Source organism: Rhincodon typus, chromosome 9 (assembly GCF_021869965.1).
Source record: "Rhincodon typus isolate 14 chromosome 9, sRhiTyp1.1, whole genome shotgun sequence".
NCBI classification, from domain to species: Eukaryota; Metazoa; Chordata; class Chondrichthyes; order Orectolobiformes; family Rhincodontidae; genus Rhincodon; species Rhincodon typus.
This window is the reverse complement of record NC_063340.1, coordinates 44,305,835-44,325,134: the sequence shown is the minus strand read 5'-3', so window position 1 is coordinate 44,325,134 and position 19,300 is coordinate 44,305,835. Positions and strand designations below refer to the sequence as shown.

Here is a 19,300-nt window from a genome sequence, read left to right as displayed (position 1 = left end):
CGCTATTTGCAAAATCTTAATGGGGAATCACAGTTACAAAGAAAAATAAATGTGGAATACTTGAATAAAAAGAATTAAAAATCTAGCAAATCTTTCAACTTTTATTCTTTCTGAAGCAGTTTAGAAAGTCTTAGTTTCTTGTGTTTCTTTTGCATTTCTCATTAAATCACTGTCACAGTTCACAGTTGATCAACCTGAACAGCTCAAAATAAGTAATAATTCTGTATTTTTGAAAGATCCTGGCTGTAACTATGCCGCATGACTTGTAGAATGGAATGGGCCTTTTACAGTGTGACTGTCTCTGCCTCTTAGCTATTCAAAACCTGCTGAAACTTTATGATGTAGGTTTGTAATGCAATCCAAGACCTTCACGAATATTGTAGTCACGGAATGATTCCTGATCATGTTATTGTGAACTGTGGACTTCTCTATCAGCATTTACACAATGTGCTCAAAAATCTTGGAATGTATACTTACTCTGCCTATTTATCTGGTATCCACTCTGTCAAATACTTTCTGTGCTTTGAGTAAATACTGAGGACATTCCCTGTAGCAGAGGATTGTTTGTTGCTTTAGCTATTCCTGGCAAACAGAAGCAATCACAATTCCAAAACTCTGCCGCCCACATCTTATTTTGCACCATGTTCCCTTACTTGCCACCCCAAACTCCACCTCCTGTTGGGTATTCACCATCCCTCCTAACCTTCCGTTCTCCAATGCTGAACATTCTGTACTCAGCAAAGGCCTCGGCTTTATTCCTCTGCGTCCCTACCTTAACAAATTTTGGGCAGGACATGATGCCGAACTCTTCTTCCGCTGTCTTCGCCTTTGTGCCCATTTCTTTGGACAAGAGTCCTGACCCCGTCCCACAGACCCCTTTGCCCATTTCCAACTGTCCCTACACCTGAACCCCTCCCTCTGGCCTTTTACCTGCACTCGATCTGTTCATTGAGAACTGTTGACATGATATTGGTCGCCTCAATTTTTCTGCCCCCCTCACCAAATCCGACCTATCTCCCTCCGAACTGACTGCACTGTGGGTGCTTAGATCTAACCTGGACTTTGTTATTGAGCCTGCTGATAAGGATGGCACTGTCGTAGTCTGGCATATTGACCTCTACATTGCAGAGGCTGAGCGCCAGCTCTCAGATACCTCCTCCTATCTTCCCCTGGACCATGACCCCACCATGATGCATCAGGCCATTGTATCTACTACGGTAACTGATCTCATTTCATCTGGTGATCTCCCCCACATTGCTTCCAAGCTTATAGTCCCTCAGCCCCGCACAGCTCGCTTCTACCTCCTTCCAAAAATCCACAAACAGGACTGTCCAGGCAGACCCATTGTTTCAGCCTGCTCCTGCCCCACAGAACCCATCTCTTCCTACCTTGACACAGTCTTTTTTCCCCTCGTCCAATCCCTGCCCACATACTTCTGTGATTCCTTTGACGCTTTACACCGGTTTCAAAACTTCCAGTTTGCAGGTTCCAGCTGCCTCCTCTTTACCATGGATGTGCAATCCCTTTACATGTCCATTCCCTGCCAGGAGGGTCTTAGGACTCTCCGCTTCCTCCTGGAGCAAAGACCTGAACCATCCCCACCCACCACCACCCTCCTCTGCTTGGCCATGCTTGTCCTCGCCCCTAACAACTTCTCTTTTAACTCCTGTCATTTTCTTCAGGTCAGAGGGAGGGCCATGGATACCTGCATGGGCCCCAGTTATGCCTGTCTGTTCGTGGGGTACGTGGAATATTCCTTGTTCCAGTCCTATTCCAGCCCCACCCACAACTCTTCCTCTGATATTTCGATGATATCATTGGTGCTGCTTCCCTCTCTCGTCCAGAATTGGAAAAGTTCATCGATTTCACTTCCAATTTCCACCCTGCCCTCACTTTCACCTGGTCTATCCCTGACTCCTCCCTTCCCTTCCTCGACATCTGTTTCCATTTCTGGGGATAGGCTAGCCACTAATATCCATTGTAAACCCACTGACTTCCACAGCTACCTGGACTATATATCCTCACACCCTGCTTCCTGTAAAGACTCCATCCCATTCTCTCAGTTCCTCTGTCTCCGTTGTATATGTTCGAATGAGGCCAACTTTGACAAGGGTGCCTCCGAAATGTCCACCTTCTTCCTCAACTAAGGATTTCCCAGCACCGTTGTCAACAGGGCCCTCAAATGGGTCTGACCCATCTCCCGTATTTCCGCCCTCACCCCTTCTCTTCCATCCCCCAACAGCAGTAGGGCTCCCCTTGTCATTAAGCACCATCCCACCAGCATCCACATCCAGAAGATCATCAGATGCCATTTCCACCATCTCCAGCTACCATCAGACACATATTCCTCTCCCCTCCCTTGTCCACCTTCCGCAAGGACCATACCGTCCGGACACCCTGGTCCGCTCTTCTTTCACCCCCAACACACCCCCCACAGCCCTCTGACACCTTCCCCTGTAATCGGTGAAGGTGTAACACCTGCTCGTTTACCTCCTCCCTCCACAGTATCCAAGGCCCAAACGTACCTTCTGGGTGAAGCAACACATCACCTGCACTTCCCAGAATCTAGTCTATTGCATTCGCCGGTCACAATGTAATCATTGGGGAAACGAAGCGTAGACTGGGTGACCGCTTTGCAGAACATCTGCATTCTGCTTGCAAAAAAGTCCCTGAGCTACCTATTGCTTGCCAGTTTAACACACCATCTTGTTACCTGGCCAGCATCTCTGTCTCTGTTTTGCTGTAGTGTTCCAGCAAAGTTCAGCACAAGCTGGAAGAACAACACCTCATTTTCTGCTTGGGGACCCTGCAGCCCTCTGGACTCAATATTAAGTTCAATCATTTTAGGGCCTAAACTCTCCCATGTCCTAATACCCTACTCCACACACCAGGCCTTGTTATCACATAGCCTGCCTTTACACACTACCCATTGCTAGTCACTGACAGTCCCCATTAACAACTATTCACCCTCCCAGACAGATCATTATCAACTCCTTCATCTATCCAACTGCTCTTCTCTCTCTTTGGGTTCTATCCTATCATTTACACCCTACCCCATCCCCCTCCCTATTTTCTGCATATAAACCGATGTTGTCCCAGCAACCATCAGTTATGAGGAAGGGTCACTGGACCGAAACGTTAACTCTGATTTTTTTCTTCATAGGTGCTGCCGGACCTGCTGAGCTTTTCCAGCAACTTCTGTTTTTGTTCCTGATTTACAGCATCCACAGTTCTTTTGGTTTTTATTTGCTGCCCCATGTGCTTCATTTCAAAGATAATGAAACAGAAGAATGGGAACAATAATCTGGCTGTATTGTAACCTGCTTTAGATACTATTGGTAGAATTTTAAGTTCCACTGCTGGTAAGTTTGCAGGGGGAAGCACGACTCATAAAATTCTCCTGATGGGCTTTTCACCACCTCTCCTCCTATCTTCATCTGTCTGCTGTTTTACTGCATGAGGCCTAGGCTGACCACCTGCCCTTGCCCCATTTGTGGTCCTTAAATGGGCAAATAATGACTGCTTAAGAGCTGTTTTGCACCTGACCTCAATTTTGAAGCTGATTAGAGGAAAAATTCCAGCAAATCACCGTGCTTGAGCCTAAAGCAGGAAGAGGAATGCCTCCCTCAGTGGGCCCCTTTCCATAGCAGGCATACCTGAATAGAATTGGTCTCCAGTCAATTAATACTTCTTGGAGAAATAGCTGTGGGATAATTGGTACTAATAGATTCTTCAGGTGGAGCTTTGAGAAACCCCAGCATCCTAAAAACCTGGCTTCATGTCATGAAAATGTGGAAAACTACATTAATTTTTTTTTAAGTTTTGGATTACTTGTTCCTTTGGTTAGACCCTCAACATGCGACTCTTATACCTATCATGTTGTTCCAGCCATTTGATTTGTCTCCAGTAGCATCTTATTTTTATTTTTTTGTAATTATCTCTCTGCTTCAATTAATCAGATTATAGGTCATCCCTTCACTTGTTATTCAGCTGTTGACACTTTACTCACGCCATCTAACACTTCTGATCACCTGCAGAGACTTGTTGTTCAGTCTGTTGACACTCCACTCACACAATTTGTATGATCTTTTGATCTCTCTGCCTATAAATTCTATGCCTGTGTGCTTCTGTTCACTTCATCTGATGAAGGAGCAGTGCTTGGAAAGCTTGTGATTTCAAATAAACCTGTTGGACTATAACCTGGTGTTGTGTGACTTCTGACCTTTTCAGTTTGCATGTGAGCTCTCATCCACATCCTGCATGTTGAGCAATGGAGTCTTGTTCCCTGTCTCAAAAACCTACAGGCAAATCCTACAATGGCTTCCTATAGGCTCTTCAATTCTCAGAGCTCATCTCCATGACAATGTTAATCAAAAGGTAGAAATGCGAATTAGTAAATGCAATTCTATCTTGGAACTAAATAGACAATTTAAAGTATTATCATTAACAAAACCCAGTGCTCCCAATATCATTCCCGGGAAACTTTGGAGTCTACCTGCACCAACACAGCTACTCAGATACAAAAACAGAAGTTGCTGGAAAAGCTCAGCAGGACTGGCAGCATCTGTGGAGAGAAAATCAGAGTTTACGTTTCGGGTCCAGTGACCTTCCTCAGAACTCAGCTCCTCAGATCATTGTTTACTGATGTAAATACCTTCCAACTCCTCTACAGTAAAATAACCTGAGCCTCCTTTTAACCTTGAACAACAGGCAAATTGAACTCCCTTCTTCCCTACATTTTACCCTAAATTGAAGAGACAAACCTGAAACACAGTTTTGTGAACCTCCAAAATAAACAAATAACCAACCAAACAACCAAAATAAAAGAATAAAAACATGGGAAAAAGCTTAATTGTTCCCATTCCATTTTCTGGCATGCTTACATGCCTAAGAAGTAAATCAGCAGATGCAACACAGGGGAATAATGTGGCAAACAGGAAATATCACATTTTAAAAACACAGTAAGGAAGGAGAATAAAGATGATCACTGCTTTGTCATTGTTTAACAGTTTCATTGGATGAAACATGAATCACCATTTTTGACACAGCACATACCAGCTTACAGCTTGGAAAGCACCCAGAGGCATGATTACCAGAAAATAACCTCTGACTCTCATGCGCAAACAAGACATGGATGTAACCCAAACAAATATCCTTGTTCAGGCATAGGTAAGATATGCATTGATTGAAAGAATGTAATTTTTATTTAATTGTTACTGTAATTGTGTTCAGATATTGCTGTTAGAAAATAATATGAATCACGTAAGTAGTAGTTGGAAAATACAATAAAATTATAAAATTACTTGAAGCTTGACTATTGAAGATGGTGAACTGCAAGTCATTCTTAGCAATGAAATATAAAGTGGTGTCACAAAGGGGAACTAACACATTTGGTTAACACATTGCCCTTTCATCTCTCATGTATAGGCTTGAATCCAGCCAAACTTTTGGGATATGGCTATTATCTGTTGCTCTAGTGGTGTAAGAATCTTGTTTGAGATGAAATTGGACAGTTTGGACATAGCATGTATTCGGTATGCGGTTACACTGGAAATCTGTCCAAAAATTCAACACAATTGATGTTAAATTGACAATTACTTAGAAAGGTTACAGGATATAGATAATAGAATAGACAGACAAGTCGCAAATAGAGTTTACTGCAGGGTCTTTTAAAAAGTATTTCCTGAGATGGGGCATTACTGGCCAGGCCAGCAATTATTACCCATCAGAGGCAGTTAAATATCAACCACATTGTTGTGGGTCTGGAGTCACATGTAGGTCTGCCTAGGTAAGGACAGCAATTTTCTTCCCTAAAGGACATTAGCGAACCAGATGGGTTTTTCCAATAATCAATTAATTGTTCATCAATAGACTCTTAATTCCAGATATCTATTTCATTCAAAGTTGTATTTTTCCTTTATAAAGCTCTGGTTAGGCTACAGATGGAATATTGGGTTTGGTCCTGCTAATGACATTTTAGGATGGATGGCGGGGGGGTCTTTGATAGAATGCAGAATCCATTGAATAGAATGGTTCCAAGAATGAGGGATTTTAGCTAGAATGCTAGGTTGGAGCAGGTAGGATTGCTTTCCATCAAAGCAAAGGAATTTTGTACACAGAGGTGTACAAGATTATGACAAAGTTCGATAAATTAGATAAAGAAAATTAGATGGTACAAGGCCTAGGCGACATAGATTTAAGATTTTGGGAAAACATATGGTGCGAGTGGGAGGAGATGGTTGTGAGGAAGAACATAGTTTACACAACAGTAATGACCTGGAGCTCACTGCCAGTGAAAGTAGTGGAGGAGACATGAGTTGGCATGGATGGGACTTGGAGATGAGGGCCAGAGGAATGTTGTTTGCTTTTCTGTCATTACTACAACTGAGATAACTTCTCAGAGTACAATGGCTTTTTTAAATAGCCTGTCTCAGGTTTCAACTGCTTCTCTGTCTGCCCCTGAACTCTTTCCAGGGGTGGTGGGCCTAACCTTGTTCTCACCCACATCCCTGAGAAGGAAAATCCTGCATTTAGTGGCAGTTTATCCTGAAGCGGGCGCTGGGAAATTTCCCAACTCTCCATAACTCCCTCGAAGATGAAAATCCAACCGATTTGTCTCCATATTCAGCACTGATGCAAATATCAATGAAAAACATGTAGGAGGAATCGACTGTAACAATATTCTCCAGGCAGATGTACTGCAGATGTGGGAGTCTTTCAAGTTCCAGCCTTCCTTTTTGCCCTTGTAATAGGTTGTAGGTCAAATCCAGAATGCTTAATTGTTGACTGTTTTATTGTTGACTATCACCACCCCACTGCACCCCCCAACCCACTCCGTGTTGCTCTTATAGTCATAGTCAGCCAAAATATTTTTAATACTAATGGTTTAACTGGAATTGAGACTGCAAAGTTGAACATCTTAAATACACAAATATTTCTGTTTCCAAACCACACAACATTTGAGCCATTATTTCAGGAAGGCCCTGTATGGTTTCCAAATGAATTTCAGGTTCAGTGCCAGAAACAATGCAAATATCACCTAAGTGTTAGTTTTTATACTTTTTAACTCTTTCGTCTCTAGGGCTGGGATTTTCAATTCTGGTTCAGTAACCCAGTCATCAGATCAGTTTTGGATCCTGACCACATGACATTGTCATACTACTTCCAAATAGATATGAGCGAATTGATCCTACAGAAGCTTTGGCAGATTTTCTTCCCAGACTCTGAGAAATGCATTTCAGGAGATCAGAAATGCACGGCTGGAGATGGAGGAGGTGAACATTTGTAGAGTGACTGAGAGTACATGGGTCCAGTCCTGCAAGCACTTAAATTATCTCAAGATTTGAGATGGTGAGTGTCATGTGGCACCTACATGACAGGACTGCACAATACACAGTGTCACAAACATGTAGTTATATATATTTTGAAAAGAAAGCTAATCTGTCTTTAAAATGGAAGGACAGAACCTTACAAAGTAGATCCAAGAAATTACGTGACAACCCTGTCAATTCAGTTGGTATTGGGTCCAGACTAATTATCTCATGAAGATATTATGAGACCTTCTGAAATTCAGTTAACATTTTCAAAGGTAAGCAAGAACTCCTTGACAATGATTCCGCTGAAGTTATTGATAGCTGTTCCTAATCTACCAACAAACTGACAAGTTGAGAACCATCCAAGCTAATGGCTTAGACAGTTAGAAGTTAATTATAATTATAAATTATAAATATGAATAAAGGACACTTGAGGGTCCTCTTCTGGTACAGACATCGAGTCCCTACCCCTGGATCAGGCGGTTGGGATTCAGGTCCCACATGTTCTAGAGGTGTGTAATAATATCTCTGAACAGGTTGAGTAGAAAAATAGGCTAAATAAAAAAAAAGACAATTGATTGGCCTAAGCTCTAGATCTAGGCTAATCTAATACCTAACATGGAAACATGATTTGACAGTTTTGGGATAGCAGCCTATAACAGATAGATTGCAAGTTTTAAAACAAATCTCTCCTCCTACTTTTGCCATCTGTCCATAAGCAGACTGTTGTTTTTTTTATTACCCCTCTTTTATGCAGTGTGGGTGCACTTCCCTTACTCCCTCTGCTTATGAGTTCTGACTTGCAAGGACCACAGGAACACTGTAGTAAAGTTAAGCCACATACTCTTTGATGAAGGGGAAATCTCACAACACAAGCACATGTATAAAAATACGATAAAATATAAAGATCAGAGCAGATAAAGAGAATAAACAGATTATCAATGTGCTTTTAGAATGCAGTCCACAGGTCCAAAGTTGTAATTTCTTTATAGAGGTGGATTGATTGGTTAGCCAGCAGTTGAGGAATACTAGGTAAAATCTTCTCTTTAACATTTGTACAAAAGTCTTTACAGCAAATTTTGTTGAAACATGACTTTTGTTTCACTGTTCTGGCAAAGGGTTTTTACTTCCAGATTACACAAATACAGATTAGTGGCTAATTTTTACAGGCTAGAGGCTTTTTATTCTTGTTTTTATTCATTCATGAAATGAGGGTGTCACTGACCAGGCAGCATTTATTGCTCGGAGGGCAGTTCAGAGTCAACCACGTTGCTGTGGGTCTAGAGTCACATGTACGCCAGACCAGATAAGGATGGCAGTTTCCTTCCCTAAAGGACGTTAGTGAACCAGATGGGTTTTTCTGATAATCAACAATGGGTCATGGTCATCATTAGATTCTTAATTCCACATATTTTATTGAATTCAAATTCCACCATCTGTCATGGCAGGATTCAAACCTGGGTCCCCAGAATGTTATCTGGGTCTCTGGATTAACAGTCCAGCAATAATACCACTAGGCCATTGCCTTTATAGACTGGAGCTAAGGATGTTGACTTTATTAGTAAATATTTTATGGAGCAGCACTGACTCCTAAACTGCCTGCTGTTTCAAAATTGTATAGTTAAAAGGCTGTTGAGTTTAGTACTGTGGGAGTCATATGATCAAATTTCCTGGGGGTGGATTAGCAGATAGCCAACTGTCCATGGCCCATTCTAGTGGTTTAGGGGAAATTCATTAATACACTTCCTCGTAGGATGAGTGTAACCTGCAACTCTGTTATGTAAGGTTACTTTTCCATAGCACATTACAACAAAATTATTTGCATTCCAGGCCCATCAAGCAGCACACGAGGTTGATTGTCTGCCTGACATTGACTTTGGAAAAGCTTCTAGAAAGTTGCTTTTTTTATTCATTCACTCATGGGACATGGGTATCGCTAGCTGGCCTGCATTTGTTGCCCATCCTTAGATGCCATTGGGAAGATGGTGGTGAGCTGTCGTCTTGAACTGATGCGGTCCCTATGCTGTGGTTTGACCCACAATGCCATTAGGGAAGGAATTCCAGGATTTGACCTAGTGGCAGGAAAGGAATGACGGTGTATTTCCGAGCCAGGGGAGTGAATGGCTTGGAGGGGGACTTGCTGGTGGTGGTGTTCCCATGTATCTGCTGCCTTGTCCTACAAAGTGAAAGTGGTTCTAGGTTTGGAAGGTGCTGTCTAAGGAACTTTGGGAATTTTTGCTGACCATCTTGTAGATAGTAGACAGTGCTAAGACTGAATGTTGGTGGTGGAGAGTGGTGGGTGCTTGTAGGTGTGGTGGCAATCAAGCCGGCTGCTTTGTGCTGGATTGTATCAATGTTCTTGGAGCTGCACTTATCCAGGTAAGTGCTGAGTATTCTATCATACCCTTGACTCGTAACTTGTAAATGGTGGATGGCCTTTGGGGAGTCAGGAAGTGAGTTACTTTCCACAGTACTCCTAGCTTCTGACCTGCTATTGTGGCCACTGTATTTATATGGCGAGTTAAGTTGAGTTCTGGTCAATGGTAGACCCCAGGCTGTTGAAGTGAGGAATTCAGTGATGATAACTGCATTGAATGTCAAGGGGAGGTGGTTAAATTGACTCTTATTGGAGATTGTCATTGCCTAGCATTTGTGTGGCACAAATATAACTTGCCACTTGTCAGCCCAAGCCTGATATGTCCAGATCTTGTTGCATTTGTATGTGGACTGCTTCATTTTCTGAGGAGTCATGAATGTGCTGAACATTGTGCAATCATCAGCGAAAATCCTAACGTCTAACCTTGTGATGAAGGGAAGGTCATTGATGAGGCAGCTGAAGATGGTTGGGCCTAGGACACTACCCTGAGGAACTCCTGCAGAGATGTCCAGGAACTGAGTGGAGGCTGGGTCAATTAATATACCCAAAGCTGAATTGGACAGATTTTTGATTGACAAGGGAGTCAATGGTACAGTGAACAGTCAGGAAAGTGAAGTTAAGACTGCATCAGATCAATCATGATCTTACTGACTGGTGGGCAGAGGTGAGGGGGAAGAGTGAAATAATCTACTTCTACTCCTAGTTCCTTTGTTTTTATTTGTTCTCATCACCCTTCCTGAATCACTTCAGCAGAGTAGGCTACCATGTTGCTATTACAGCTGATACTGCTAAATGAAATTTTCCCTTGTAGCATATCATTTGGGAAATTACGTATTGTTCTTTTGTGCATAAGAATGCAATAGGTAATACCTTAATCCACTAATTGAGTTGTTTGACAATTGTTGGAGTATATCTATAGATGGGAATTCATAAGCACTGGAACAAGTATTCTGAAACAAGACTAGTTCACACCAGTTTCTGTGCCAGACTTGAACATTTTCCCCATATTTTCTCATCTAAGCAATTTTTTCTTTCTCCCTCACGTGCTTGACTAACTTCCTCGAAATGTTTCTGTACTGTTCACTTCATGGTAGCACTTCAATCCCCATGGTAGCAAGTTCCAAATCTTACCACTTTTTTGTGTAAAGAAAACTCATCTGCATCTTGGATCTTTTGGTGACTATTTTATATTGATGGCATCTAATCATGCTCTTCTCCAGAAAAGAAACTTTCTGTCTGTATCCACTCCATAAAACCGTTCATAATTTTAAAAACTTCTGTTACATCATCCTTCAAGTCTTTTTTCAAAAGAAAAGAGATGTCATTGCTCGAGAATCTTCTCTGCACTGTCTCTGGTACCTCTATATCCTTTTTAGTAGAATAGCATGCAGTACACTAAGTGGTACGATAAGTTCAACCAAAGTTCAGTATAGGTTTGGCATAAAATTTTCTCTACTTATCAGTTCTATCCCTCCAGAAATAAAGCCCAGCCCTTAGTTTTCTGTGTTTGTAGTCTGTGTTGGAAAGCTTAGTGATTGGTGAATTTGTACTCAGAGATTTCTTTGTTCCTCTGCCCACTTAGACTTCTAACTTTCAAGAAATGTGACCACTCTACTCTTCCTACCAATGTGTGCTACTTCACATTTATGTGTGTTGAAATTTATTTGCCAATTATTTGCCCATTCTACAGTTTATTAATGTGTGCCTGTAATTTGTTGCAGTCCACCTCAGTATTAACCAGCCACTTTCCCTTTCCAGTCTATGTAAAATCTATAGTGTACTCAAGTCAAGATAAAAGAACTCCTGTTAAGATTGACTGCTGTTGCTTCTAACTCCTATCTTCAAGGGATGCTCCTTGCATTCATAAGGCAATAGAATAGCATTACAATAGACCTTGCCCTAGTTTACAACTTCCAGACAATAACTACAATGCAGTAATTCAATAGATAAATACTGGCAGTAGCATGTGTTTTTATTAGACACTGTTTTGTTGAGTTATGATGTGTCATTCTTCTAATCTAGTAGCTCTTTTGCTCACCATAAATGGAAGCTGTTTGATGTCTGACTCTCTTCAAAGGCTCCAGATAGCCTTTCAAGAAAAACACCCATTAACTTCAGATCAAAACCAAATAGAATTAAACAACCATTTATTAAATTCAAAAGTGAATTGGATCATTCCCCTGTGAGTGAAGATTATTTTAAGTACTTATGTAAAATGGCAAAATTAAGGAAACTCATATCAAATTAAATATTGGATAAAGATGCTTAATTCCGACCACAACCTTCACATCACTAACAAGTCAGTTCAGTCTCATTGTAAACACATGTTTATCTTTTTAAACAATTTTATGCTAACTCTTCCTGTAACTTCAATTAATTTCTGAAATTTGTTAACATTTCACTCTTGGATGAATTCCCAAACCATTATATCATCCACGTGCCCAGAATTAAAAGTGCTCAAGTATCATATAAATAGTTGCTACACCTCCAGCATTGAGGCAATATGAAAATGTATTGAATATGTACAACTTGGAGCTCATGTTTTCCAATTTCAATTGCTGAAGGCTTGACGAATATTTATATTTTACACTAAAACTTTCTAAATTTTATATTTGAAGATTTCCATTTTAGTAGTTCTATTTAAACCTCTGGTGTTAACTCGAACTCTGAACTTACCATTCACTTAGTGAACAATTAATGAGAAATTCAAGCATTTTATTTGTTTCCACCAATGTATAAAATTCCGTTTTTTTTACCACAGCACTGACAGCACTTTTCTGAATGGTTTATTCATTTGTTCAGCAATCCTGTTCTCCAGTTTTCTGCAGTAAATGTAACTTAGCCACCAATGCTCAGTTCTCAAAAATAACTTTAAAAATGTAATTTTGAACCTTTTTTTGACGTCATTATAGAGAGCTAAGTGGTGAATTGTTTGCCTTTACCTAGATTGTTGCCACCATTCCCTCTGTCTAACATGATTTTACAGTCACTGAAAAATGTGCAAAAATAACTATCGATTGAGTACTCCCACCTGTATACACTTCAAATTAATTTATACAGTTCGCATCTGGGATGTTTAATTTGGAAAACTTCTTTCAGTTAATTTTTACAACAGGCATTCCATTTTAGAACTTGTACACTATGCAGTTTTCTTTGGAGATGTAACTGCATCTACTTCACATCTTCATATTAAATGTTGCAACCTGTTTCCTCTTTAATTTTGCAGAATTCACACTTACATTCAGCCAACATTACATTCAAATACCTTTCAGTTGTGGTTTTGAGACTTCCCAGAGTTCAGCTTCAAAATCCTATAATGAGCTCCTTTTTACAATGGGTCAGTCCCAATTTTTTGACTCAATAGGCAGAATCTTACGAGGCTTTGAGAACATGGACTGTGGAGAGATGTGGAGCTTATTCAGGAGACAGATATTCAGCTAAACCCACCTTAACATTGCATAATCTTGTAGATATTTTAATCAACTTTTCAATGTGTTATTAATACCTCAAGTGCAGGTTAGATCTGAACCAGCGCCTTCCGCCATATCCTGTGCTTTTTTCTCAAGTGAGCTTTTAACTAGACAAGAACAAGTTCCCAATTGACAATTATTATCACTTGTTAAATGCTTTGTGAACAGTCTAACTGGCCACTGATAACGATTTTACCAAATTCACTTTACAAACAACTCATCGGCAAAAAGTAAACCTGGAAACCAGAGCTGGTTCTTGGCGGGTTCAACTGCTGCTTGCTCCAAACTACCACCAGGGGCAGCATCTCAGGGCACATGCCATAGGCACTGACCACATTGAATCCTAATCCATGGTCATTGGCATCCGACATATACCAGCCTCTAAGAATCGTCATGGATAATTTGCGAACCACTTACAGGATGTTTCTGAACTGCACCTGCACTATCATTTTAATGTCACTGTAAGGACACTGTGCACTCGGGGGGAAACACCCAGCTCCTGGACTGGATCACTGCATCTGCAGGCTCTGAGCTTGCTCTCATAATGCTCACTCATTCCGACCAGGCCTGAATGGTCACAACATCACTATCTTACATTTTCTTGCCTTGCCTTTTTGCGCTTTGACCCTTCAGCCAGCAATCCAGCCTAATATTACTACTGTCTTGCCATGCCATTTAACATAGATGAAATGGAAGGAAACTTCTCATGAATGTCACAGTCCTCTGTCTTCAAGAGGAATAGCCCTTACATAGGAGATCCCAGCATAATAAATCAAGAGCAGCCTCTGATACCAATCCAGGGCCTGGGGATGTAGTCTGAATCAGGATCTTATCCTTATAAGGGCTAAGGAGATGAATGACGGATAGCACACCACCCATTTGGTATCTTTCTGCCCTTTTGTGGGCTGTTTTCCTTGTGAAATGAGACAGAGGCAGATATTACGGAAAACAAAAGTGGTAACACAGCAGTACTGTTGGTGCATGTGGGAGGTTTCCTGAACAATTTGAGTAGGTAGCGCAGAGCAATGCGGGGTTGATAGCACATGAGGGTGAGCTGGGAAGATGTTGTAGGCAGTGGTGAGAGATGGTACAGCATAACCCTTGGTGGAAGGTAGATACAGTAGCAGTAATTGAAGGGGTATGAGGTATCCAAATGGCTGAGAATGTTTTAACCCGGGTGTCAACCACAGACTAAGCAGGCATGTTCTGGTGTCATGGCCTCCATTGCTCGTCCTGGGGAAGAGGACAAGCCACCTATGCACCACCCCATTGAGTAGGACCTCCAGGACCCAATTTTCATCTATCTGTCATGTCAAGGCAAATGTCAGAAATGGTACAGGGTGACTCTGACTGACAATGCTCATCTGTGTACAGAATGGCTTTTTAAAGATGGCGTGAGTGCAAGGCATGCTGGTGAATTCTGGGATATCCAGTGACTGATGAGTGGTTCTGGGAACAACATTTGATAAGGTGGGAGCAGAAATTAGACACAATTCTTGCTGCAAGGACTCAAATGTGCCATGTTTGGTAAAATCATAGATCATAGAATCCCTACAGTGTTGAAACAAGCCCTTCGGCCCAACAAATCCACACCAACTCTCACAGCATCCCACCCAGACCCATCCCCCTAATCTACACATCCCTGAACACTACGGGCAATTTAGCATGGCCAATCCACCTACCCTGCATATCTTTGGACTGTGGGAGGAAACCGGAGCACCCGGAGGAAACCCACACAGACACAGGGAGAACGTGCAGACTCCACACAGACAGTCGCCCGAGGTTGGAATCGAACCTGGGTCCCTGGCACTGTGAGGCCACAGTGCTAACCACTGAGCCACCGTGCCACCCCCGACGTGGCTGTCTTAATGTAGCGAATGCTGATGCGTAGTTCCAAACCGGAAAGTTGTTGCTTTGCTCTTCATACTTTCTCTATCTTGCCAATAGGTTGAGATTCAATATTATTTGCAAATGTGTATTCGGGAGACGTAGCTCCAAGTAACATTCACCTAACAACAGCTAAGTGCCTGTTTGGACTTCATTAATTGTCATGAGCCTTTGGTTGCTTGTTGATTGGATGATGGATCATTAGAATTTTTTCTTGGATGGTTACTTGGGGGTTTTACTGGCCTCTCTGGGAGCTTTGTCGTTAAAAATTGCAGTTGTGTTGCTCCTTAGGGCTTTATGCCTATTAGCTCTGGTAATTTAAAAATTGTATAGATGTTTATTTGGGGATATCGTGGTGATCCAAGATTAAACATTCTGGGCTTTGTGCCTGCAATGCAAAAATATGGTGAGAAAGCTTGCTTGTTTTCATGGCAAGAATCTCTCCACAAAATCAGTGTCACTTGGACAGCCAAAAATCTGTAAGATTCAGCCCAATGGAAAAGCCAAATTTGGATGACCATTTGTTGCACACTGTACTATTTGGGTGGCTTCTGTGACCATTCGAATAAAATCTGCCACTTAATCTGCAACATTCCAATTCTGATTATCGGTTGGCAAAAGAGGTTGTGGTTTCTCGTCCAGTCATCCCTCCTGGAAGGTGCATATTCTTGGTTCCAGAATGCTGCAAAGGTTGAGATTAACTATAATGTCTTTCACTGCCAAGTAGCCTGTCGACATTCTTTGTGTATGTCATGTCAAGGAGAGTCTTTTATGACAAAGTACCATAGGGATTTTCTTCGTCACATCAAGCAGGAGTCAGTGGCTTCCAGAGAGGAACAGAGAAGATTAGAGATCAAAATGTACAAAAATAACTTCTATATTACTAGTAATTTTAAAAATTAATTTGTAGGAAATGGGTATCATTGGCAAGGCCTGCATTTGTTGCCTCTCTCTACTTGCCCTTTTTTTTAACATAGCCATTTAAAGGAAACAGATTTTGCGTATTTAAAAAGACTTCAACAGAGATCTTACCAGATTATTTTTTGGTGCTTGTCACTTTGTTTGTTCCAGAAGCGCCCTGAGATTTCCCTTTGTTTATTCCAGTACGGTTACTACCACTACTGACTGTCTGCCTTGATTGCATGGTGAAATCAATTAATAGTTCTGTTCTTAGATATAATTGCAGCCTTGTCTATGGAGTATGAATTTTCTGCAGTTGTTGTCCCAGTCTTAAAATTATGTGAATTCATTGAAATTTATTCTAAAATCCTTTCTGTCAACACCTGTGGTAAATAATCAGTACATTCTTTAGATGTTTTTTGTAAATTGAAAATTAACGTTATAGGTACCAGTTGCTTTTGTAGTGTGTGCAATTTATTGTTGATCATTGTACTGGGGAGTCATCCCAAAAACAATGCCATTGTTCTGCTGTCTAAAGGAATATCTTAATTAGGCAAGGGATGTTTTACCAATACAAACACTCACTAATACTGCATTGGAAGAGATGTTGGAGAAATTAATTGAAGCAGATGGTGTTGACTAGCTGTAAAGCATGCCCGAGAAGAGGATATGGGGAAAGGACAAGAAAATAGAATTAGCGTGGATAATTCCAGTTGTATACCTAATGCTGGCATAAGCCTATAGTTTCTATGATTCTGTCAGTCCAGAATTACATATATGGTACATATGCGATAACCAGTAGTTGCTAGCTCTGTGGCTTATCTTTAGAATAAAATCACACCACTTCTAAAATGTAAATTGATTAAGATGACAGAGAATATTTACATTTGTGTAGAATCATAGAGCCAAACACTGCAGAAGGGGACCTATTGGTCCTTTGTGTCTGTACTTGCTCTCTGAGCATTTTAACTTAGTGCTAATTTTCTTTTCTTCATTCATTCATGGGATGAAGGTGTCACTGGCTAGGCAGTATTTATTGCCCATCCCTAATTGCCCAGAGGGCAGTTGAGAGTCAACCACATTGCTGTGGGTCTGGAGTCATATGTAGGCCGGACCAGGTAAGGATGGCAGTCTCCTTCCCTAAAGGACATTAGTGAACCAGGTGGGTTTTTCCCCAACAATTGACAATGATTTATAGTCATCATTAGATTCTTAATTCCAGATATTTGTTGAGTTCAAATTCCACCATTTGCTGTGGTGGGATTTGAACCCAGGTCCTCAGAATGTTAGCTAGGTGTCTGGATTAACAGTCCAGCAATAATACCAGTAGACCATTGCCACCCCCAGCCTTTATGCTGTAACCGTGAAAGTTGTTTCTGTTTAAATAATCGTCCAGTGCCTCCTTGAATGCCCCAATCAAACCTGTCTCCACCACAGTTCCAGGCTCTGCATTTCTTACCTAACTACTTGCTATGTGAAAACATTTTTCCTCACCTTGCCTTTGTTTCTTTTGCAAAACATTCTAAAACTGTACCCTCAGGTTCTCGATCTGGTTATGGGTAGAAGCAGTTTCTCCCTATCCACCTTGTCCAGTCCCCTCGAAATATTGGAAACTTTTGTCAAATTTGCTCTTAGCCTTCTCCTTTCCAAGGAATAGTTCCCCTAACATACAGAAAACTCAATTCAGTGTGTTTCACAAGTTGGTGAAAAACAGTAAAAGTTAACAATAGGAAGATCAGAAAACTAAATGAGAAAAACATGATGGTGAAGCTGAAAGATCCAGTCAAAAATGGACCACAGTTGGAAAAGTGTTGCAATTTGGGAAGGGAGGAGACCAATGAGGGGTTTGAAAATAGGTATGAGAATTTTTAACAGCAAGCTGTTGCTTGACCCGTAGTCATTGAGCTAATCTGGTACATTTACAGATCTCAGGACTACACCAGTGCTATGTGCTCATCAAAGTAGAAATAGCAGATTATGTCAGATGAACATGTGGCTAAAGAGATGGTGTGAGGGGGAAGGTTTCAGATTCCTGGGGCATTGAGACCAGTTCTAGGGTGATGGGGCTAGTACAAACTGGACAGGTTATACCTGGGCAGGACCAGGACTGATGCCCTAGGGAGAGTATTTGCCAGAATGGTTGGGGTGGGTTCAAACTAAATAAGCAGCAGGACAGGAACCTATACAAGGAGTCAGAAGAAGGGAAATCAAGGACAACAAAAGACAGAAATGAGAATAAGAGAAGTGAAAGGCAGAGGAATCAAGAGTCAGACTCAAACAAGTGTATAGTTTAAGAAAATTAGAATGGAACAAGAAATGTTAAAAAGACAAGCTTTAAGGCTTTGTGTCTGAATGCACAGAGCATTCAAAATGAAGTGGATGAATTAATTACGCAAATGGATGTAAAAGGGTATGACATAGTTAGGATTACGGAGACATGGTTGCAGGGTGACCAGGGGTAGGAACTGAACAGCCAGAGGTATTCAGTATTTAGGAAAGACAGACAAAAAAGAAAAAGCAGTGAAGTTGTATTGCTGGTTGAAGAGGATATAAACACTATATTGAGGAAAAATATTAGCTTAGACATTTTAAAATTAGTGTGGGTAGAACTGAGAAATACCAAGATGTTGAGAATGGCATTCAACAAGAAATTAGAGAAGCATGCACAGAGGAACAGGTATAATTTAGAACCATAAAATTCCTACAATGTGGAAGCAGGTCATTTACCCCATTGAGTCCACACTGATCTTCCAAGGAGCATCCCAACCAGGCCCACCACCCACCCCACCTGTAAACCCTGCATTTCCCATGGTTAATCCACCTAACCAGCACATCTCTGGACTGCGGGAGAAAACCAGAACACAGGTGTTGGGAGAATGTGCAAACTCCACACAGACAGTCTCCCAAGCGTGGAATCAAACCCCGGTGTCTGATGCTATAAGGCAGCAGCATTAACCACTGAGCCACCACGTCACCGTAGGGCTGACTTTAGTTTGTATATTGATTGGGCAAATCAAATTAGTCACAATACCATCAAGGAGGAATTCCTAAAGTGTATAAAGGATGGTTTCCTGGATAAAATATTGAGAAATCAACTTGGGAACAGGCCATCTTAGATTGGATACTAAGCAATCAGAAAGGAATAAGTGGTAATGTAGTTGTGAGAGACCTCTTGGGGATGAGTAATCATGATATGATAGAATTCTTCATCAAGGTGGGAAGAAAGGTGGTTGATTCTGAGACTAGGGTCCTAAATCTTAATAAGGGAAACTATGATCGTATGAGGCGTGAGTTGGCTATGAATGATTAGGAAATGTTACTGAAAGGAGTGAAAGGAAAGGTGGATAGGCAAT

General features: G+C 41.2%; 1 protein-coding gene across 1 annotated transcript in view; it reads left to right on the top strand.

Annotated features, from left to right (window-relative positions):
- The window catches only part of LOC109936295 (uncharacterized protein C2orf73), a 59,403-nt gene that overhangs the window by 17,474 nt on the left and 22,629 nt on the right, over window positions 1-19,300 (top strand). The window contains exon 3 of the mRNA XM_020534911.2: window positions 5,010-5,169. Coding sequence (XP_020390500.1) covers window positions 5,010-5,169 — 160 coding nt within the window. The remainder of the gene's footprint in view (window positions 1-5,009; window positions 5,170-19,300) is intronic.